The 21,877-nt window shown below is 38.8% G+C and overlaps 1 protein-coding gene across 1 annotated transcript in view; it reads right to left on the reverse strand.

Moving 5' to 3' along the window:
* The window catches only part of LOC102809148 (uncharacterized), a 230,846-nt gene that overhangs the window by 19,121 nt on the left and 189,848 nt on the right, over positions 1–21,877 (reverse strand). Inside the window, exons 15-16 of the mRNA XM_085492918.1 lie at positions 20,294–20,392; positions 19,154–19,252 (exon numbers count right to left, since the gene is read on the reverse strand). Of these exons, the coding sequence (XP_085349044.1) occupies positions 19,154–19,252; positions 20,294–20,392 (198 nt within the window). The remainder of the gene's footprint in view (positions 1–19,153; positions 19,253–20,293; positions 20,393–21,877) is intronic.

A 21,877-nucleotide genomic window follows, 5' to 3' on the forward strand; every position in this document is an offset into this window, starting at 1 on the left:
AACTGTTAAACCATGTTATAGATGTGGAAGAAAAGGGACATAAACCACAGCAGTGTAGATTTAAAGATGCAGAACCTACAACTGCAAGAAAAAAGAGGCAATTTACAGATAATGTGGAACATGTCGAATGGTAAGAAAGCTTATATCCTAGACTAGAATGCTGACAGTGACGGAAATGATATTCAGAACTATTGACAACAAATGCAGGCAAACAATTCAGATTACCCTACAGGTGGCAGATAAATTCTACAAATGATTCAGGTGCATCTGTGTGATTTAGTGGGAATCAAATGTAAAAATAATATTATAGTGAAGGGGCAACCCTGATAGTGCCAGTCGCACAAAAGAATGAGACTGTACCTATATGTGGTGACTACAAGCTAACTGACAATTCTATGTTATAAGCTGAGCAAAACCCATTGCCCAGATTCATTTTCTGAGCTTGCGGGAGGTCAAAAGTTCACCTGAATTTGTTTACATCAAGCTAACTACCATTTGGATTTTGATGACCATAAACACATTAAGGAGACTTGACAGATAAAATCCTTGTATATAGCATTGACTCAACACCAGCAATTTAGCAGTGTTCCATCATTTCTTACCTAATCTGGTGACAGTGGTGCACCAACTTAATAGGTTCTTAGAGAAAAAACGCAAATACCGGTGGAATAGGAAACATGTTTATGTAAGCAAAATGTTTAATAACTTTTGATAAAGTACTTGCTCACTACTACCCTGACCTACCAATGAAAACTGCATATGATGCATCACCCTATGAATTGGGGCAGTACTATCTCATGTGATGAAAGATGGAGAGGAAATACCAATTTTTTTATGTGTTCAGATTTTAATCAAAAGCAGAGCGGAATTATTAGCAAATCAAGAACAAATTATTTGCGATCTGTTAGGTTGTGAAAACTGTGATTCTAAATACCAATTAGTAAGTCCTAATTACTCCAACAACTACAAAATTAAATAGAAAACCAGGTAATTTATTAATTAAATGACACAACTGTACATCCATAAGAAAACAATGGGCCATTATCGACCACATCCCGTTCGACATAGCTACGTGTATTCTATAACCAGCAAGCAAGACAAGGAGGCAGCAATGGTAACCCACCACAATATGCAAACCACCTGATAGAATAGATTCATAGTTTGAAAATTATTGTGAGTGATTGTACTGTAGTATAATGCCATACAAGTAAAGCCATAGACTGGCAAAGTCGGGACTTCTTTTTTGTTTTACAAAAAGAAATAATTAATTGTTGTTTTAGTCCTTTTAGTGTGAGCGTGAAAACTAAGCTGACCGCTAAAGAAATCCCGACTGGACGCATCTGCGGGCATTTGACTGATATTAATTATTCATAGTAAGCAAATAACACCGAATAAACGGCAAGGTAACGACTATGTCTATTTATAGTAAACACGTACTGCGTGCGTGACTCGAACCGGCGCTCGCCTACGGCACCTAATCCCCTAGCTTCACGCCACTACACGTCTTCCCCTCGGCCACCGGGCATCCCCCCAAAAAGGATGCTTAATAACCGAGCTTATTACGTGCAGAGAACATGAAACCCGTCCACGCGATCCGCGCCACACAGCGTGGCCAGAATGCGGCAAAGGCCTTCAGATCTGGCTGTAGGATGGTGGAAAGTCGGATGGTGAAAGTAATGGTACAGCAGATGCGTTCAGTCGGGATTTCTTTCGCAGTCACGTTAGTTCTTTCGATCACGTTAAAAAGGCTAAACTGACAATGAAATATATTTTTTTGCAAAACAAAAAAGAAGTCACGACTTTGCCAGTCTAGTAAAGTCATAATAGTCTACTTATGTCTATTTTAGCTTAGGAAGTTAACAATTTTGTATTTTGTTTAAATGTATCATTATCTCGAATTTCACACGTTCACTTGACTATGAAATTACATAATATGTATAAAAATGATTAGGGGTAAACAAATTTCACCAAATCTGGATTGCAGATCAGAACTCGGGAAATACCAATTATTAGTGGATATTAAAGTAGCTCTTGTAAAATATTAGTTTCGGCTAAAAAAAAAAAGCATTTTATAAACAACATGTTTTTGAATTTATCATGATTATAGGCAGTTGAAACAACGATATGAGAAAATGATACACATTTTTCAATGGATTCTTTAGATCCAGAATTAAAATCTATCATCCGCAATATTAGTCAAAGAAAGCTTAGAAAGAACTCCCGTGTGCTGAGAGTATTGAAGACACATTAAAAATTAATTCAAAAACTAATTATGTAAATCAGGTAACAGATTTGAGTGTAAAACTGATAAGGCCTGTGTAATGTAATATCTATGTACCAAGTTTTATTGAAATGTTATTAGAACAAAAAAACTGAATTATTATTAGAGAATTAATATGAACAAATTTCAACCCAAAATTAATAGGGCCTGTCTACTGTCCTAAAGCATTTATGTACCAAATTTTATTCAAATGTGATGATCAGTAATTGATAAGTGTTAATTAATTAAGTTTCAATAAAATCCAATTAGTGGTTCTTTATATATCAGTGGAACATTCATTGAAAAAAATAACTAATTATGCAAATTAGGTAATTAATATGCACAAATATTTACCCCAAAACTAATCAGGTCTCAGAGAGGATACAGCAGGGAGATGGAGATTTCAGCAGTATTCCGTAACCTAATGTCACCACCTGGAAAGGTCCAGGGATCGGTCACCCACTGTCTCCCAACTGGACTACACCAGCGCAATCTGTGTATGACAGGGATATGTGGCCATGGGTTCGGCAGTTGCGAGGGGCGGGATGCTCTCTTCTCACATGAGGTGAGTTTCCCCAAGGCCTGCGATAGTCACTAAATGTGACCTGGCCACTCGCCGAACACATGCCTGTTCCCCCAGTCGCAGAGGAAAGTGTCGAACATGCTTCCCCCGCTGCCAGGGTGGACGACCGCCTGAGGAGGCTTTCCTCCCTGGGGGCGCGCCACTAATTTTCCCTCCCGTTGAAGGGTATGAGCGCTTGCCTCCTGGCTGACTCTGGCTAGCGGACGACGCCCTAGGGCATTGTGTTTTATGTGCTTGGGGTGCCCTCCGCTTACCCTTGGCAGGATCAACTGGCTAGCGGATTCGATCTGAACCCTCTGGTTCATTGCACTTCGAAGCTCCGAGACTGTACTAGCCTTTCCCCGAACAAAGAGGGTGGAAGATGACGAGTCTGCGTCACTGAGATGGGGACGTACCCCCTGACTCAGTTTGCCGGCGAAAACACATGCGTCTAAGGCCGCGTCTTGTTGCACAGTAGTGGCCCCAGCCAAGAGAGCCAGGTGACACTAGGGGATGTCACACGTAGATGTCCGGTGGCCCACCAGTAAATGTGTCGCCTGGTCTAGGAGGATGGTGCGTTCTGCCTCTGAGGTCTCAAGAGTCCTGGGCGTGCACAATATTGCACTAAAGCAACTCTGCCCTCAGGGCGTGATGGATTGTGTTACCTCCTCCGCGGCTGACCAACATCTGCCCATCAACGCTGTTTGCGCGCTCTGCACCCCACTCCGCATTCGGACGGACAGGGAGAGATGTGCCGACGGGGTTGCTTTGGATCCCGACGCCTGTGATCCCATAAGCGTTGAAGCAACCTTAGGCCTTAGGATCAAGCGCGAGGGTATTTACATCATATCACTAGGATTGATGATACTCCGCATCACCCCAAAGGCGTGGCTCACCGAGTCGTTACAGATGGAAGACTCGAGGGACCGCTCAAGGTACCGACTGTATCCGAAGCGAGCGAACTGTCTCCTTTCCACTTAAATATGTGTTCGACTGTGCGTCTCATGACAGGGTCGGTTCTCTCTGGGGACGCCCGTGGGTCGATAAGAAGGGAGTCAAAACCCATAAGAGGAAAGCCTCCAGGGGCACAGCCTCGCTGTAGCCGGTAAAATCGGGTAAACCACCGCCTGAAAAAACTGTGAGGATGCCCTCCGATCAGTGGGGGGAGACCGAGAAAAAATATTGGTACCTCCGACATCGGGCGTGAGGACTTTCCACTCATGCCAAACACGCAACTCACTTTAACCGATCTTTTTACTGGTCGCGCGACCTTGCTGTGAAAATACGAGCGACGCGGTCAGTCTCAGCGATTTTGATGGCTCTGAAAAAAAATCTCGGGCCTCAGAACTCCAGTGAAAAACACACTCCTTCAAGGCAAAAACCCCAAACCCCGCACACAGCTACGGCAAAAGTATTTCGGATGCGGGTTCTATGCTGGTAAATTCTGAATATAATAACCACTGCACAGTCGACTTGAAAAACGAGAAGACCAAAAAACGGCAGCGAGCCCTGGTGCTGTCATTACATCTATTCATTTCTAAACACATAGATCAAGCATAAAATGAAGACGACATGCATGAGGGAAGCGAATTACAGTAGGAAAAGGAGACGTAACGAAACAAATGATTAAGCTACGATGCCCGGGTTTTATTTCTTTGTTGTGAAAAAACTACACACAAAGGAGAAAATGACACGAGGGTAAAAATGACAAGGAAAACTTATCCTACCAGCTACAATGTCGATGCCGCGCAGCGGCAACAACCCAAGCAGAAACCCGGACAGGAAAAAAGCAGACGATCCAGGCACAGATGCAAGACTTGATCTCCACTTTATGCGAAGAAAAAGCAGAGTGAGTATCCATCCCTAATGGCACCGCCATATGGGCTCGGTCACGTGGTTCCTGACGTAAGGGAAAAGAATCTTGGGGTCATGGGGCTTCCCCTGACCTAGATTCTATCTCTCCGTCATTGGCAGAATCGCTGATTAATGCCCACAGTTCAAAATAGTCATTTTGACTGACTGGAGTCTATGGTGGGTAATTGAACGTAGTGAATTAGACCCACTCAAAAAAGAAATCACAGAAGAGATGATACATGAAGAAAATATCACGCAGACACACAAAAGTGATTTTAAGAACAATCCTTGCAGAGCAGATGCCAAAAAGTCATAATGAGTCAAGCACATCAATTTGCGAAGTATATCACGCTTAGTACAACACCCTGGAATGAGTGACTCACAATTAACATACATTGTATGTAGGAAAAACACCCACAGCAAAGAATCAAATGATGCCGACTCACAACCATCAAACAAGTAATTACAAACAACAAACTTTCAGAAATACTTGATGAGCCTGGAATGGAATAACAATTGAAGGAGATTAATCTTACTGTAATAAGTGTGAAATGTGAATTATTCTTTGTGTTAAATAGAATATACCAAACACAAACATATTCCTCTGAAATGTCCTATGTACACACTGGCATACAGCAGCACTAGTGGTTATGAAGAATGTAAACACGTATCTCCAATCAAGAAGTGAAACAACAAAAACAAAGTGTTCCACATTTCAATGAATAACATCAGTAACCACATCATGAAATATAATGGAATACAAAACAACAAATATCAAGGCACAACGGCATTCATGAACAATATCAAAACAGCAATCAATGATGTTACTCCACTACAGACACACTATAAACAAAATTAGAACCTCACCATCATAAATCTTCTACAACAGCAATCGATAATTCAGTGAGTTCATATAATCTAGAGAAATCAGGGATTTAGAAAGACAACTGAAAATATCTAAGAATAGTCACACACCAATAAAACGTGACTACAAAGAAGAACACAACTAATAGTGATAATAAGTTTGGCCAGAGATTGCTCTCTTTTGGTCATTGGAATGTGGCTGGAATGAGATACAGATATATACCATCAAGCAATAATGAAAACAAAATAAGCAAAAAATATAGATATAGGAAACAAAATAAAAAAACATATATACAGATTTACCTGCAAACTGGTTAAATGAGAGAAAAACTGAATGATATTTTATGTATACCTTAAAACATGAAGGAAACAAAGGCATGGAGAAACTCAGCAGAAATTTGTATACATATCTGACAGTCCATTAAGGTACTTCTAATTCCATGACAATTGACTATTTGGTGTAAATTGGATAAACAATACTTCAAGCAACTTGAAGACAATTACATGTGTTCTGCATATGTACCACTAGAAAATCTTATTTGTATATTAATATAGATGGTAATCCATTGGTAGAAACAAGAAATTACAAAATACAACAGATTAGGTAAAATTATCATACAAGGCAACTTCAACACCAGTACAATAACTATTGATGGCATGTGATAAATTTACAGCACTTTTGAGTGCGTATAAATATGACAGTAGCAAAAACATCACAACAAGAAAATAATCAAGGTATCAACGAATCCTGAGTAAAATGACCGCATTCAAACAAGACAAGCACGCCCTCTACGGCATATTAACTTAACACATACTTTATTGCCAACATAATCAGAGCAGTAAATAAAATGAAATGTTTTGGAACTCCAACATTATGGAATGATATCACAGCCCACAGCACTTAGCAGTGATGATATTAAACAATTTAAAATCAGGTTCAGTCAAAATAAACATTTGTAAAAACACTGCACACCATATTTGTTACAATTTATTAAAACAAGCCCGCAACAAAGAAATAAAATACATATATTAATTAATTAATTTGACAGTCAAATATAACAAAGCATGCCAAACTAGTCATTTCATCAATAATGCTATGCATGGTGTTCCTTTGACAAGTTATTGGCATAAAAAACAAAGGAAGGATCCGGTATTAAAGACATTGGGGACATTTGAATATGTCTACCTGTAATCACAGACATGCCCACAAATAAATCAAATCAATGGTAATTAGAGCGCCATCTAGGAAGTTATTGTCACCTTGACAAACCTAAACACAATTACAATGGTCAAATGTTTGCTCTTTTCTCTCAAATTGTGTTGAGAATAAACTTGATTTACTATATTTTTGAAATTTAAATTTGAACGAATCTGACTGAAGGGATGCCACTGGTCTCAACAAGTGTGATCGTGTCTCACAATATGTGCTTGCTATTTGGTTCCTGTATATCATTACAACATACCAATTAAATATGACAGTATGTACAACCACCATACAGTGTGAAATCACTGCAACATGACATTTAGGATTCAGGAATTTAATAACCGTTTAGGACATGATTGAAACCTGTCAATTAAGACATGGTGTGTACGACAACCATATAACATGACATCATTCCAACATGCCAATTATACCACTATGTGCCTGTTGGCTGAAATAGCTCGACTGTTAGCAATGCACATTGCAATTAAAGAACTGAAGATATCATTAGAAAACGAACAATATGTACAGAATGTATAGTATCAAAGCAATCAGACATGCGGTTTTTAACAAGGAGTCAAAAATATCACTTTATTCAAAAAATATTCACCAAAATTAGATAGTTAAGATATCATCATGAAAAGAACAAATTTGAGAGAGGTCTACCTGTAGTACCTATATGTATGATATCAAAGCAATCAGAGAGGTCTACCAAAAATACATACATGTATATACCAAGTATCAAATCACTCAGGCTTTTAGTTTTCAAGAAGAAGTCGAAAAAGTAAAAAGTTGACACGAAGTCCTACCTACAGTCCTGAAGCTGCATGTACACAATAGAAAAAGCAGTTTAGCATTTTAATAAAACAGCCGGACAGCTGAGACAGACCATGAACACATCATCTCATGCCATGTCAATCACATAATGGAACATGATAGCAACATGTCAAATAATACATGATGTGCATAACAACCACATTCTATGCCATGGCAATCACATAATAGAAAATTGTTTGCACCATGTCAAATAAGACATGATGTGCATAACAACCACATACTATGCCATGGTAATCACATAATGAAACATTATTGCACTATGTCAAATATGACATGGTGTGCATAACAACCACATACTATGCCATGTCAATCACATAATGGAACATTATAGCAACATGTCAAATAATACATGATGTGCATAACAACCACATTCTATGCCATGGCAATCACATAATAGAACATTTTTTGCACCATGTCAAATAAGACATGATGTGCATAACAACCACATACTATGCCATGGCAATCACATAATGGAACATCATTGCACCATGTCAAATAAGACATGGTGTGCATAACAACCACATACTATGCCATGTCAATCACATAATAGAACATTATAGCAACATGTCAAATAATACATGGTGTGCATAACAACCACATACTATGCCATGGCAATCACATAATGGAACATTATTGCACCATGTCAAATAAGACATGTTGTGCATAACAATCACATACTATGCCATGGCAATCACATTATAGAACATTATTGCACCATGTCAAATAAGACAAGGTGTGCATAACAACCACATACTATGCCATGGCAATCACATAATAGAACATTTTTGCACCATGTCAAATAGGACAAGGTGTGCATAGCAACCACATACAATGCCATGCCATGGCAATCACATATTGGAACATTATTGCACCATGTCAAATAAGACATGGTGTGCATAACAACCACATACTATGCCATGGCAATCACATAATGGAACATTATTGCACCATGTCAAATAAGACATGGTGTGCATAACAACCACATACTATGTCATGGCAATCACATTATAGAACATTATTGCACCATGTCAAATAGGACAAGGTGTGCATAGCAACCACATACAATGCCATGGCAATCACATAATGGAACATTATTGCACCATGTCAAATAAGACATGTTGTGCATAACAACCACATACTATGCCATGTCAATCACATAATGGAACATTATAGCAACATGTCAAATAATACATGGTGTGCATAACAACCACATACAATGCCATGGCAATCACATTACAGAACATTATTGCACCATGTCAAATAAGACATGGTGTGCATAACAACCACATACTATGCCATGGCAATCACATAATGGAACATTATTGCACCATGCCAAATAAGACAAGGTGTGCATAACAACCACATACTATGCCATGGCAATCACATTACAGAACATTATTGCACCATGTCAAATAGGACAAGGTGTGCATAGCAACCACATACAATGCCATGGCAATCACATAATGGAACATTATTTCACCATGTCAAATAAGACATGATGTGCATAACAACCACATACTATGCCATGGCAATCACATAATGGAACATTATTGCACCATGTCAAACAAGTCATTGTCAATGACACGTCCCCGTTCCGTTCATATTTGAGTGACATATACATTCAAAGCAGATCATGACCGAAATGCACCTGCATATGTACAACACATTGTGCTAAATCTGAACAAAATCCATCCATGCATGACTGAGATCCGGTTCTGGAATTGTGAAAATACGTGATTTTGATGCATTTTCGGCCTTAAAATGGCCATCATTCCACTATTGTTAAGCAGATCATGAAACAAATGCACAACTCTATTTGTGACATGATGTACCATGTGTGTGTGAAGTTTGAACTTGATCAATCCAGACATGTCTTGGATACGGATCCAGAACTGAATTCTTTAACAAAATGGCCGCCAGTCGGCCATTTCGAACTTGATCCGAAAAAAAGACGTGCATCAAGGTCCTATTATGTTTAATGTATGTACCAAATTTGAACAAAATCCATCCATGCATAACTGAGATACGGGTCCGGAATGGTGAAAATGTGCGATTTCAATGCATTTTCGGCCTTAAAGCGGCCCCCATTTGGCTATCGTTAATGAGATCATGAAACAAATGCACATACATATTTGTGACATGATGTACCTCGTGTGTGTGAAGTTTGAACTTGATCAATCCAGACATGTCTCGGATACGGATCCAGAACTGAATTCTTTAAAACAAAATGGCCGCCAGTCGGCCATTTCGAACTTGATCCGAAAAAAAAAATGACGTGCATCAAGGTCCTATTATGTTTAATGTATGTACCAAATTTGAATGAAATCCGTCCATGCATAACTGAGATCCGGGTCCGGAATGGTGAAAATGTGTGATTTCAATGCATTTTCGGCCTTAAAGCGGCCGCCATTTAACTATCGTTAATGAGATCATGAAATAAATGCACATACATATTTGTGACATGATGTACCTTGTGTGTGTGAAGTTTGAACTCGATCAATCCAAGCATGTCTCAGATACGGATCCAGAACTGAATTCTTTAAAACAAAATGGCCGCCAGTCGGCCATTTCGAACCCGATCCAAAAAAAAATGACGTGCATCAAGGTCCTATTATGTTTAATGTATGTACCAAATTTGAACAAAATCCGTCTATGCATAACTGAGATCCGGGTCCGTAATGGTGAAAATGTGCGATTTTGATGCATTTTCGGCCTTAAAATGGCCGCTATTCGGCTATCGTTAATCAGATCATGAAAAAAATGCATGTGCATATGTCCCATATAATGTGTGATGTATGAGTGAAGTTTGAACTTAATCGGTCCATGCATGTTCGAGATACAGGTGATCACGGACGCACGGACGGACGGACGCACGGACGCACACAGGGCAAAACATAAGTCCCCGTTTTCGGACTGCGTCCGAACGGGGACTAATAAGACAAGGTGTGCATAACAACCACATACTATCCCATGGCAATCACATAATAGAACATTTTTGCACCATGTCAAATAGGACAAGGTGTGCATAGCAACCACATACAATGCCATGCCATGGCAATCACATAATGGAACATTATAGCCACATGTCAAATAAGAAATGATGTGCATAACAACCACATACTATGCCATGGCAATCACATAATGGAACATTATTGCACCATGTCAAATAAGACATGGTGTGCATAACAACCACATACTACGTCATGGCAATCACATTATAGAACATTATTGCACCATGTCAAACAGGACAAGGTGTGCATGGCAACCACATACAATGCCATGGCAATCACATAATGGAACATTATTGCACCATGTCAAATAAGACATGGTGTGCATAACAACTCAATCACTCATATGATAAGCTCCGCTCGACAAAGTCGACAGCGGAGCTAAAAAGTGAAATTAGGGGTAATTATTTATGTTTGGTAAATGGCATATTCATGGGGTATAAATTCAATGTTCAAACATTTACAGCATGTAACAGACGTATTGGGGCAGCCTATTTGTAAACTCGCTAGCGAATTGGCTAACTACTTGGGCTTTGATTGAACAGTTGCTTTCAAATCTTGCTGGCTTCGACTTGTGGTCAGGTCCACTCTGGGTGAGTTCATATTGCATTAAGGGACATAGAATGATTTTACGTAGCCGGATACATCTCTGGATTCCCTTGAATGATTTGCTTTGTTACGCCAGGCATGATAATATTAAAGTAGTTTCCCTGGTCAGTCTGAGAATGGCCACAGTCAGCTGGCATACAAGTGATAATATGATAAATGTGATTAATCCACCGATATTTACTAAATAGGGAACACTGCTTGAAACTAAATAAAGAGACAAGTTTCCAACAAATCTTATTGAAACGTTGGGGTAACATTAAGCCAGTCGCTAAAAACATTTGGCCTCATTTGTCTTGACCCCAGTATGTGAAAAAAGTAGTATTTTTCATTCCAAAAATAACATTTTATCCTCATTTTCAATGTTAGGTAGATTTGCAATCGTAAATATATGGAGAGACTGAAGCATTACTTTACAGCTAAGGATATTGCAGAGCAAGAAATTGCCAGGTTTACTTTGCCTTATGGGTCCTAAGATGTTTGCCCTTCTGAGAAATCAACAAAGCAATAGACAAAACATTTGTGGATATTTTGGGAAAATATTTGTAGCAGAGAGATTCCATTTTTTTCAAACAACACCAACATGTAGGTAGATCTGTCAATAGCTATGTTACTGAATAAAGAAGGCTAGCACATCTCATGCGTGTTGCTACTATTTAAATGATGTGTTGCATTGATGTAATCCAAAATAATCTTTAATACTGGTGAAAGGAGAGGTTATATTGAAACTTCAATAAATAAAGTTATTTATAAATTTAATAAGCCACCTACAACTGTTAAACCATGTTATAGATGTGGAAGAAAAGGGACATAAACCACAGCAGTGTAGATTTAAAGATGCAGAACCTACAACTGCAAGAAAAAAGAGGCAATTTACAGATAATGTGGAACATGTCGAATGGTAAGAAAGCTTATATCCTAGACTAGAATGCTGACAGTGACGGAAATGATATTCAGAACTATTGACAACAAATGCAGGCAAACAATTCAGATTACCCTACAGGTGGCAGATAAATTCTACAAATGATTCAGGTGCATCTGTGTGATTTAGTGGGAATCAAATGTAAAAATAATATTATAGTGAAGGGGCAACCCTGATAGTGCCAGTCGCACAAAAGAATGAGACTGTACCTATATGTGGTGACTACAAGCTAACTGACAATTCTATGTTATAAGCTGAGCAAAACCCATTGCCCAGATTCATTTTCTGAGCTTGCGGGAGGTCAAAAGTTCACCTGAATTTGTTTACATCAAGCTAACTACCATTTGGATTTTGATGACCATAAACACATTAAAGAGACTTGACAGATAAAATCCTTGTATATAGCATTGACTCAACACCAGCAATTTAGCAGTGTTCCATCATTTCTTACCTAATCTGGTGACAGTGGTGCACCAACTTAATAGGTTCTTAGAGAAAAAACGCAAATACCGGTGGAATAGGAAACATGTTTATGTAAGCAAAATGTTTAATAACTTTTGATAAAGTACTTGCTCACTACTACCCTGACCTACCAATGAAAACTGCATATGATGCATCACCCTATGAATTGGGGCAGTACTATCTCATGTGATGAAAGATGGAGAGGAAATACCAATTTTTTTATGTGTTCAGATTTTAATCAAAAGCAGAGCGGAATTATTAGCAAATCAAGAACAAATTATTTGCGATCTGTTAGGTTGTGAAAACTGTGATTCTAAATACCAATTAGTAAGTCCTAATTACTCCAACAACTACTAAATTAAATAGAAAACCAGGTAATTTATTAATTAAATGACACAACTGTACATCCATAAGAAAACAATGGGCCATTATCGACCACATCCCGTTCGACATAGCTACGTGTATTCTATAACCAGCAAGCAAGACAAGGAGGCAGCAATGGTAACCCACCACAATATGCAAACCACCTGATAGAATAGATTCATAGTTTGAAAATTATTGTGAGTGATTGTACTGTAGTATAATGCCATACAAGTAAAGCCATAGACTGGCAAAGTCGGGACTTCTTTTTTGTTTTACAAAAAGAAATAATTAATTGTTGTTTTAGTCCTTTTAGTGTGAGCGTGAAAACTAAGCTGACCGCTAAAGAAATCCCGACTGGACGCATCTGCGGGCATTTGACTGATATTAATTATTCATAGTAAGCAAATAACACCGAATAAACGGCAAGGTAACGACTATGTCTATTTATAGTAAACACGTACTGCGTGCGTGACTCGAACCGGCGCTCGCCTACGGCACCTAATCCCCTAGCTTCACGCCACTACACGTCTTCCCCTCGGCCACCGGGCATCCCCCAAAAAAGGATGCTTAATAACCGAGCTTATTACGTGCAGAGAACATGAAACCCGTCCACGCGATCCGCGCCACACAGCGTGGCCAGAATGCGGCAAAGGCCTTCAGATCTGGCTGTAGGATGGTGGAAAGTCGGATGGTGAAAGTAATGGTACAGCAGATGCGTTCAGTCGGGATTTCTTTCGCAGTCACGTTAGTTCTTTCGATCACGTTAAAAAGGCTAAACTGACAATGAAATATATTTTTTTGCAAAACAAAAAAGAAGTCACGACTTTGCCAGTCTAGTAAAGTCATAATAGTCTACTTATGTCTATTTTAGCTTAGGAAGTTAACAATTTTGTATTTTGTTTAAATGTATCATTATCTCGAATTTCACACGTTCACTTGACTATGAAATTACATAATATGTATAAAAATGATTAGGGGTAAACAAATTTCACCAAATCTGGATTGCAGATCAGAACTCGGGAAATACCAATAATTAGTGGATATTAAAGTAGCTCTTGTAAAATATTAGTTTCGGCTAAAAAAAAAAAGCATTTTATAAACAACATGTTTTTGAATTTATCATGATTATAGGCAGTTGAAACAACGATATGAGAAAATGATACACATTTTTCAATGGATTCTTTAGATCCAGAATTAAAATCTATCATCCGCAATATTAGTCAAAGAAAGCTTAGAAAGAACTCCCGTGTGCTGAGAGTATTGAAGACACATTAAAAATTAATTCAAAAACTAATTATGTAAATCAGGTAACAGATTTGAGAGTAAAACTTATAAGGCCTGTGTAATGTAATATCTATGTACCAAGTTTTATTGAAATGTTATTAGAACAAAAAAACTGAATTATTATTAGAGAATTAATATGAACAAATTTCAACCCAAAATTAATAGGGCCTGTCTATTGTCCTAAAGCATTTATGTACCAAATTTTATTCAAATGTGATGATCAGTAATTGATAAGTGTTAATTAATTAAGTTTCAATAAAATCCAATTAGTGGTTCTTTATATATCAGTGGAACATTCATTGAAAAAAATAACTAATTATGCAAATTAGGTAATTAATATGCACAAATATTTACCCCAAAACTAATCAGGTCTCAGAGAGGATACAGCAGGGAGATGGAGATTTCAGCAGTATTCCGTAACCTAATGTCACCACCTGGAAAGGTCCAGGGATCGGTCACCCACTCACTGTCTCCCAACTGGACTACACCAGCGCAATCTGTGTATGACAGGGATATGTGGCCATGGGTTCGGCAGTTGCGAGGGGCGGGATGCTCTCTTCTCACATGAGGTGAGTTTCCCCAAGGCCTGCGATAGTCACTAAATGTGACCTGGCCACTCGCCGAACACATGCCTGTTCCCCCAGTCGCAGAGGAAAGTGTCGAACATGCTTCCCCCGCTGCCAGGGTGGACGACCGCCTGAGGAGGCTTTCCTCCCTGGGGGCGCGCCACTAATTTTCCCTCCCGTTGAAGGGTATGAGCGCTTGCCTCCTGGCTGACTCTGGCTAGCGGACGACGCCCTAGGGCATTGTGTTTTCTGTGCTTGGGGTGCCCTCCGCTTACCCTTGGCAGGATCAACTGGCTAGCGGATTCGATCTGAACCCTCTGGTTCATTGCACTTCGAAGCTCCGAGACTGTACAAGCCTTTCCCCGAACAAAGAGGGTGGAAGATGACGAGTCTGCGTCACTGAGATGGGGACGTACCCCCTGACTCAGTTTGCCGGCGAAAACACATGCGTCTAAGGCCGCGTCTTGTTGCACAGTAGTGGCCCCAGCCAAGAGAGCCAGGTGACACTAGGGGATGTCACACGTAGATGTCCGGTGGCCCACCAGTAAATGTGTCGCCTGGTCTAGGAGGATGGTGCGTTCTGCCTCTGAGGTCTCAAGAGTCCTGGGCGTGCACAATATTGCACTAAAGCAACTCTGCCCTCAGGGCGTGATGGATTGTGTTACCTCCTCCGCGGCTGACCAACATCTGCCCATCAACGCTGTTTGCGCGCTCTGCACCCCACTCCGCATTCGGACGGACAGGGAGAGATGTGCCGACTGGGTTGCTTTGGATCCCGACGCCTGTGATCCCATAAGCGTTGAAGCAACCTTAGGCCTTAGGATCAAGCGCGAGGGTATTTACATCATATCACTAGGATTGATGATACTCCGCATCACCCCAAAGGCGTGGCTCACCGAGTCGTTACAGATGGAAGACTCGAGGGACCGCTCAAGGTACCGACTGTATCCGAAGCGAGCGAACTGTCTCCTTTCCACTTAAATATGTGTTCGACTGTGCGTCTCATGACAGGGTCGGTTCTCTCTGGGGACGCCCGTGGGTCGATAAGAAGGGAGTCAAAACCCATAAGAGGAAAGCCTCCAGGGGCACAGCCTCGCTGTAGCCGGTATAATCGGGTAAACCACCGCCTGAAAAAACTGTGAGGATGCCCTCCGATCAGTGGGGGGAGACCGAGAAAAAATATTGGTACCTCCGACATCGGGCGTGAGGACTTTCCACTCATGCCAAACACGCAACTCACTTTAACCGATCTTTTTACTGGTCGCGCGACCTTGCTGTGAAAATACGAGCGACGCGGTCAGTCTCAGCGATTTTGATGGCTCTGAAAAAAAATCTCGGGCCTCAGAACTCCAGTGAAAAACACACCCCTTCAAGGCAAAAACCCCAAACCTCGCACACAGCTACGGCAAAAGTATTTCGGATGCGGGTTCTATGCTGGTAAATTCTGAATATAATAACCACTGCACAGTCGACTTGAAAAACGAGAAGACCAAAAAACGGCAGCGAGCCCTGGTGCTGTCATTACATCTATTCATTTCTAAACACATAGATCAAGCATAAAATGAAGACGACATGCATGAGGGAAGCGAATTACAGTAGGAAAAGGAGACGTAACGAAACAAGTGATTAAGCTACGATGCCCGGGTTTTATTTCTTTGTTGTGAAAAAACTACACACAAAGGAGAAAATGACACGAGGGTAAAAATGACAAGGAAAACTTATCCTACCAGCTACAATGTCGATGCTGCGCAGCGGCAACAACCCAAGCAGAAACCCGGACAGGAAAAAAGCAGACGATCCAGGCACAGATGCAAGACTTGATCTCCACTTTATGCGAAGAAAAAGCAGAGTGAGTATCCATCCCTAATGGCACCGCCATATGGGCTCGGTCACGTGGTTCCTGACGTAAGGGAAAAGAATCTTGGGGTCATGGGGCTTCCCCTGACCTAGATTCTATCTCTCCGTCATTGGCAGAATCGCTGATTAATGCCCACAGTTCAAAATAGTCATTTTGACTGACTGGAGTCTATGGTGGGTAATTGAACGTAGTGAATTAGACCCACTCAAAAAAGAAATCACAGAAGAGATGATACATGAAGAAAATATCACGCAGACACACAAAAGTGATTTTAAGAACAATCCTTGCAGAGCAGATGCCAAAAAGTCATAATGAGTCAAGCACATCAATTTGCGAAGTATATCACGCTTAGTACAACACCCTGGAATGAGTGACTCACAATTAACATACATTGTATGTAGGAAAAACACCCACAGCAAAGAATCAAATGATGCCGACTCACAACCATCAAACAAGTAATTACAAACAACAAACTTTCAGAAATACTTGATGAGCCTGGAATGGAATAACAATTGAAGGAGATTAATCTTACTGTAATAAGTGTGAAATGTGAATTATTCTTTGTGTTAAATAGAATATACCAAACACAAACATATTCCTCTGAAATGTCCTATGTACACACTGGCATACAGCAGCACTAGTGGTTATGAAGAATGTAAACACGTATCTCCAATCAAGAAGTGAAACAACAAAAACAAAGTGTTCCACATTTCAATGAATAACATCAGTAACCACATCATGAAATATAATGGAATACAAAACAACAAATATCAAGGCACAACGGCATTCATGAACAATATCAAAACAGCAATCAATGATGTTACTCCACTACAGACACACTATAAACCTAACAAAATTAGAACCTCACCATCATAAATCTTCTACAACAGCAATCGATAATTCAGTGAGTTCATATAATCTAGAGAAGTCAGGGATTTAGAAAGACAACTGAAAATATCTAAGAATAGTCACACACCAATAAAACGTGACTACAAAGAAGAACAAAACTAATAGTGATAACAAGTTTGGCCAGAGATTGCTCTCCTTTGGTCATTGGAATCAATCTCTCTCCCTCCCTCCCTCCCTCCCTCCCTCCCTCCCTCCCTCCCCGGTATTAAAGACATTGGGGAAAAGTCATTTGAATATGTCTACTTGTAATCACAGACACACCCACAAATAAATCAGATCAATGGTAATTAGAGCGCCATCTAGGAAGTTATTGTCACATTGACAAATCTAAACAGAATCGTCAAATGTTTGCCCCATTTTTGAAAGTTAAAATTTGAACGAATCTGACTGATGCCACTGGTCTCAACAAGTGTTATCTTTCTCACACTGTGCTCGCTATTTGGTTCCTGTATATCATTTCAGCATACCAATTAAATATGACAGTATGTACAACAACGGTACAGTGTGACATAACTGTTAAATTAACCATACAAGACATCATAGCAACATACCAAATACGACATGCGATGTGTATGACAATCACATAATGTGGTGACATGGCAGCATACACATTATATCAATGCATGCACGACAATCACAAAACATGACATGTCAGGTTATGCATAATATTGAGCCCATCAGTTTCTGAAAAACAAGTCCTACCTACAGTCCTGAAGTTACATGTACACAATAGAAAAATTAAGGCAGAGTACAGACTTTAAATAAAAAGGCCGGACTGCTGAGACAGACCATAGACACAGCACCTCATAGGATGTGTTTGGTATGTTTGCACTAATGTTTAAGTACAATTGAATAAAATAGTAAAATACAAATAACTTTATTTTAGCTGGAATAAATTTTCGCCGAAAGGACATTTTTTGTGTTTTGTACGGAAATTATTTTCACCGATTTTTGGGAGTTGAATGTAAAATATAGGAAAAAAGGTATATTCGCTAGATTTTATTTTTAGTGAATCATTCCTTCACCGAAAATTAATTCCAAGTGAAAATAAAGTATTTTACAGTATAGGGTTCATACCACTAATTGAATTTCCATAGACAACAATGTTAACATATGACGAGATTGCTATATGAAAATGATGAACAAAGTTGAAAACATGGCTCAAAAATGGGAAATCAACATGCCAGTAATCAACCACATGAAACATGTTGGACAGCTCAAACTCTTGCAAATCTCAGGTAAACAATACACACCTACTGTATTTGGATTGCACCTAGAGAAATCACTGGAAAAACATCAAGATTAGAACATCCAAATACACATAGAATAAACCCACAGGTACACAGTCGCTAAGTAGTAAACAAAAGACCACATGTTGGTCTCACCTTTGACCCAGGTGATTACGTACTCAAACAGAGTACCTGAGAAAAAAAATATTTAAAAAATTTCATTGGTTCTTGCAAGCATTTAAATTGAGCAACAGCCATTGTTTGATGAGTGGCATTAGACCTATACAACACTAGTAGGCCAAGGTATTTCCCAATGGTGATGTGTCTAGAATCAATATTCTATGTAATGTGATTAAAAACATCGGTACCTTATCTTTATCTTCAATTTTCAATCCTTTCTCCAGTAAAAAAGTCAAGACATCGCCATGGATACCAGAACAAGCAGAATGTAAAACAGAAGCGTTGTCCTACAAATATTAACACAAAATAAAGTAATAGTAAATTGTATTCAAATCTAGATAGTACAATTACACCATCTTGTAATATTTATAACAATTCAAAAAGTAAGACAGTAGCTTATACAGGTACAAGGTAGATGTGACTACATGCATATATCACATCCACTGCAAAGTATGAATGAAGATGTGAATTTTAAAGAGGTATCGATAGTAATCAATGTAGTAGAAGTTATAGTTCATACATTTATCAGATTGGCTTCTCAAAATGACATGAAATTATAATTACAACATTACATTTAGTTCTATAGTCATTACACTGTTTTTTAATGAAGCCCTGTATGAACAGGAAAAATGTCAATTTACTTCAAAGGTGCATTGTACCTACACATCCTGGACGGCAAAATATAGAATAGAGACATCAACCATGATGCTATAATCATTAACAGTGATGCCATAATTGGTTTTATCAATTTACATAAATGGTAAATTCATCTTTATGCATGCTAGCTAGTATTTAATCACACTTAGAAAGCTAACCTCTACAAATAGTATAAGAGACGAAAAAATCAATCATTAAATGCATTATGAAGCTAATTTATGGCACTTAAAAATGAAAGATGAAATGGAACCATCCAGTGATTGGAAATTCAAAAGTGTGTTATTATTTCATTCATTTGAGGCATTTTTGAAGGTCTTGTAAAATGTGGAATTCTGACAATATACTAGCACTACTACAAACAAGTGGATTTTTATGCAATAATTGAATAGTATGTCAAATGGTAGTTTCAGTTATAACATATTTTTGGAAAATATTGTTGCTTTCCAATTTAATAAAAACAGTTCCATCACACGTTACTGTAACTTAGAATATTGTACTGATTAATGTTGCTAATGTGAATTACACATGTTTGAAATATTGCACCACTATGTGTTAAGACATTATTCTCATAAATTGACAAAGATCAAGTTATTTAATTGTTAGCTCTATCTCTGACCTTGTATGACCTACATATACTCGTTTTGTAGTGACTAATTATAGATGATTCTCACCGTTTTCCTGGCATATAAATCTGCTCCTAGATTCAGACATGTTTTCACCATAGCAATACCTCCAAACTGACATGCATAATGTAGTGGTGTGTAGCCGAGCTATACAATAAAACAAACAATAATATTTCTTGATTGATACATGTAAATAGAGTGAAGGACAATTGAATAAAACCAATCAATTTAATTACATGTAGTGTAGTGGTAATGTAATTGGCATAACAGATTGGTTCATGTAGATTCTTCACTACATTCTAAGAGAACATTTAGTTCACTAACACTCATTGTATGATTGTTTACCTGTAAAGTAAACAGTACATCACATACAAATACATTTGTGATATAGTGTGTATAACAATAATGTAACATTACATCATATTGCACCATGCCAAATACAATATGGTGTTCATAACAACCACATACTGTGACAAGGCAATCACATAACAGAACATTATTACCACATTCTATTAACACACCATGTAAAATGTGATATAAATAAATCATGGTAATTATGACATGATATGTATAGCATTCACATGCTAACTATGACACTGTATGACAATAATAGAGTGGGATATATCATTACAACCACATCATTAACATTGATTGAACCAACATCAATATCAGTGTACATCATACCATCAAATACTATATCAATGCAATGTTGAAATATTGACCGTCCACATGATAATTACGTAATGTGACATGTCAACATTCCAGTTACTCTACAATATGTATGACAATGGTGTCTCATCACATGACATTTCAACATATAACACTATTAGCTGTGGGACCATGACACTTTTGTATGTCTTTGTGATGGTATTTTTAAATTAGTTATTTCTGCCATCGCACGTTTATGTAACGCAAGTCTATGGGAGAAACCATAGCTTTTCTATGCAGAGAAAAATCCTAATATTAGAAAATAACAATTTAATAACATCAAATGTATGAGAAATGACTAAAATACCATCACAAAGACTGCCACAAGAAGAGCTATGGACATACAGCTATACCACTGTACAACTGTACAACAATAACATGACATGTCAACAAGTTGAAGAAATCACTGAATAGAACAGACATTCACAATGACAAAACATCAGAAGAACACCCAACAAGGCAGTACAAGCAGAGAAATTTAAACGTGTGATAATGACTGACCGATCACAACACTGTCTAACTTTAAAAACCAGAAAAGATCAGCATCTTAAATCACTCACCAATGCACAGCCAACAAGACAAAACATAAGACAAGAAGAAACAAAGATACATAATTTGGGGGTTGTCATCGCAGTGCATGCGGGCACCACTCGATTAACACGCTGCCATTCTTCAAGAATAGAGTCAAACATGCGACTCTGTGCACGGAAATGGTATCCGCAATGACGGTCGGGTGGTGATCCCTGCGTTGATTGGCCTCGATCAAGTACCATGCTAATCTCTCCGTGATATGAATCAAATCTGCGACTCGCATCACGGAACAGGTTTCGGCAACGACGCTTGACTGTAGCTCACACCCCTTCTGCTCTCAGCTAAGACTTGGTCTCTAGTGTTGTTTCTTATCATTAATAGTGCGATTATGCG

This window comes from Saccoglossus kowalevskii, chromosome 18 (genome assembly GCF_978046115.1).
Source record: "Saccoglossus kowalevskii chromosome 18, keSacKowa6.1, whole genome shotgun sequence".
Taxonomy (NCBI): Eukaryota; Metazoa; Hemichordata; class Enteropneusta; family Harrimaniidae; genus Saccoglossus; species Saccoglossus kowalevskii.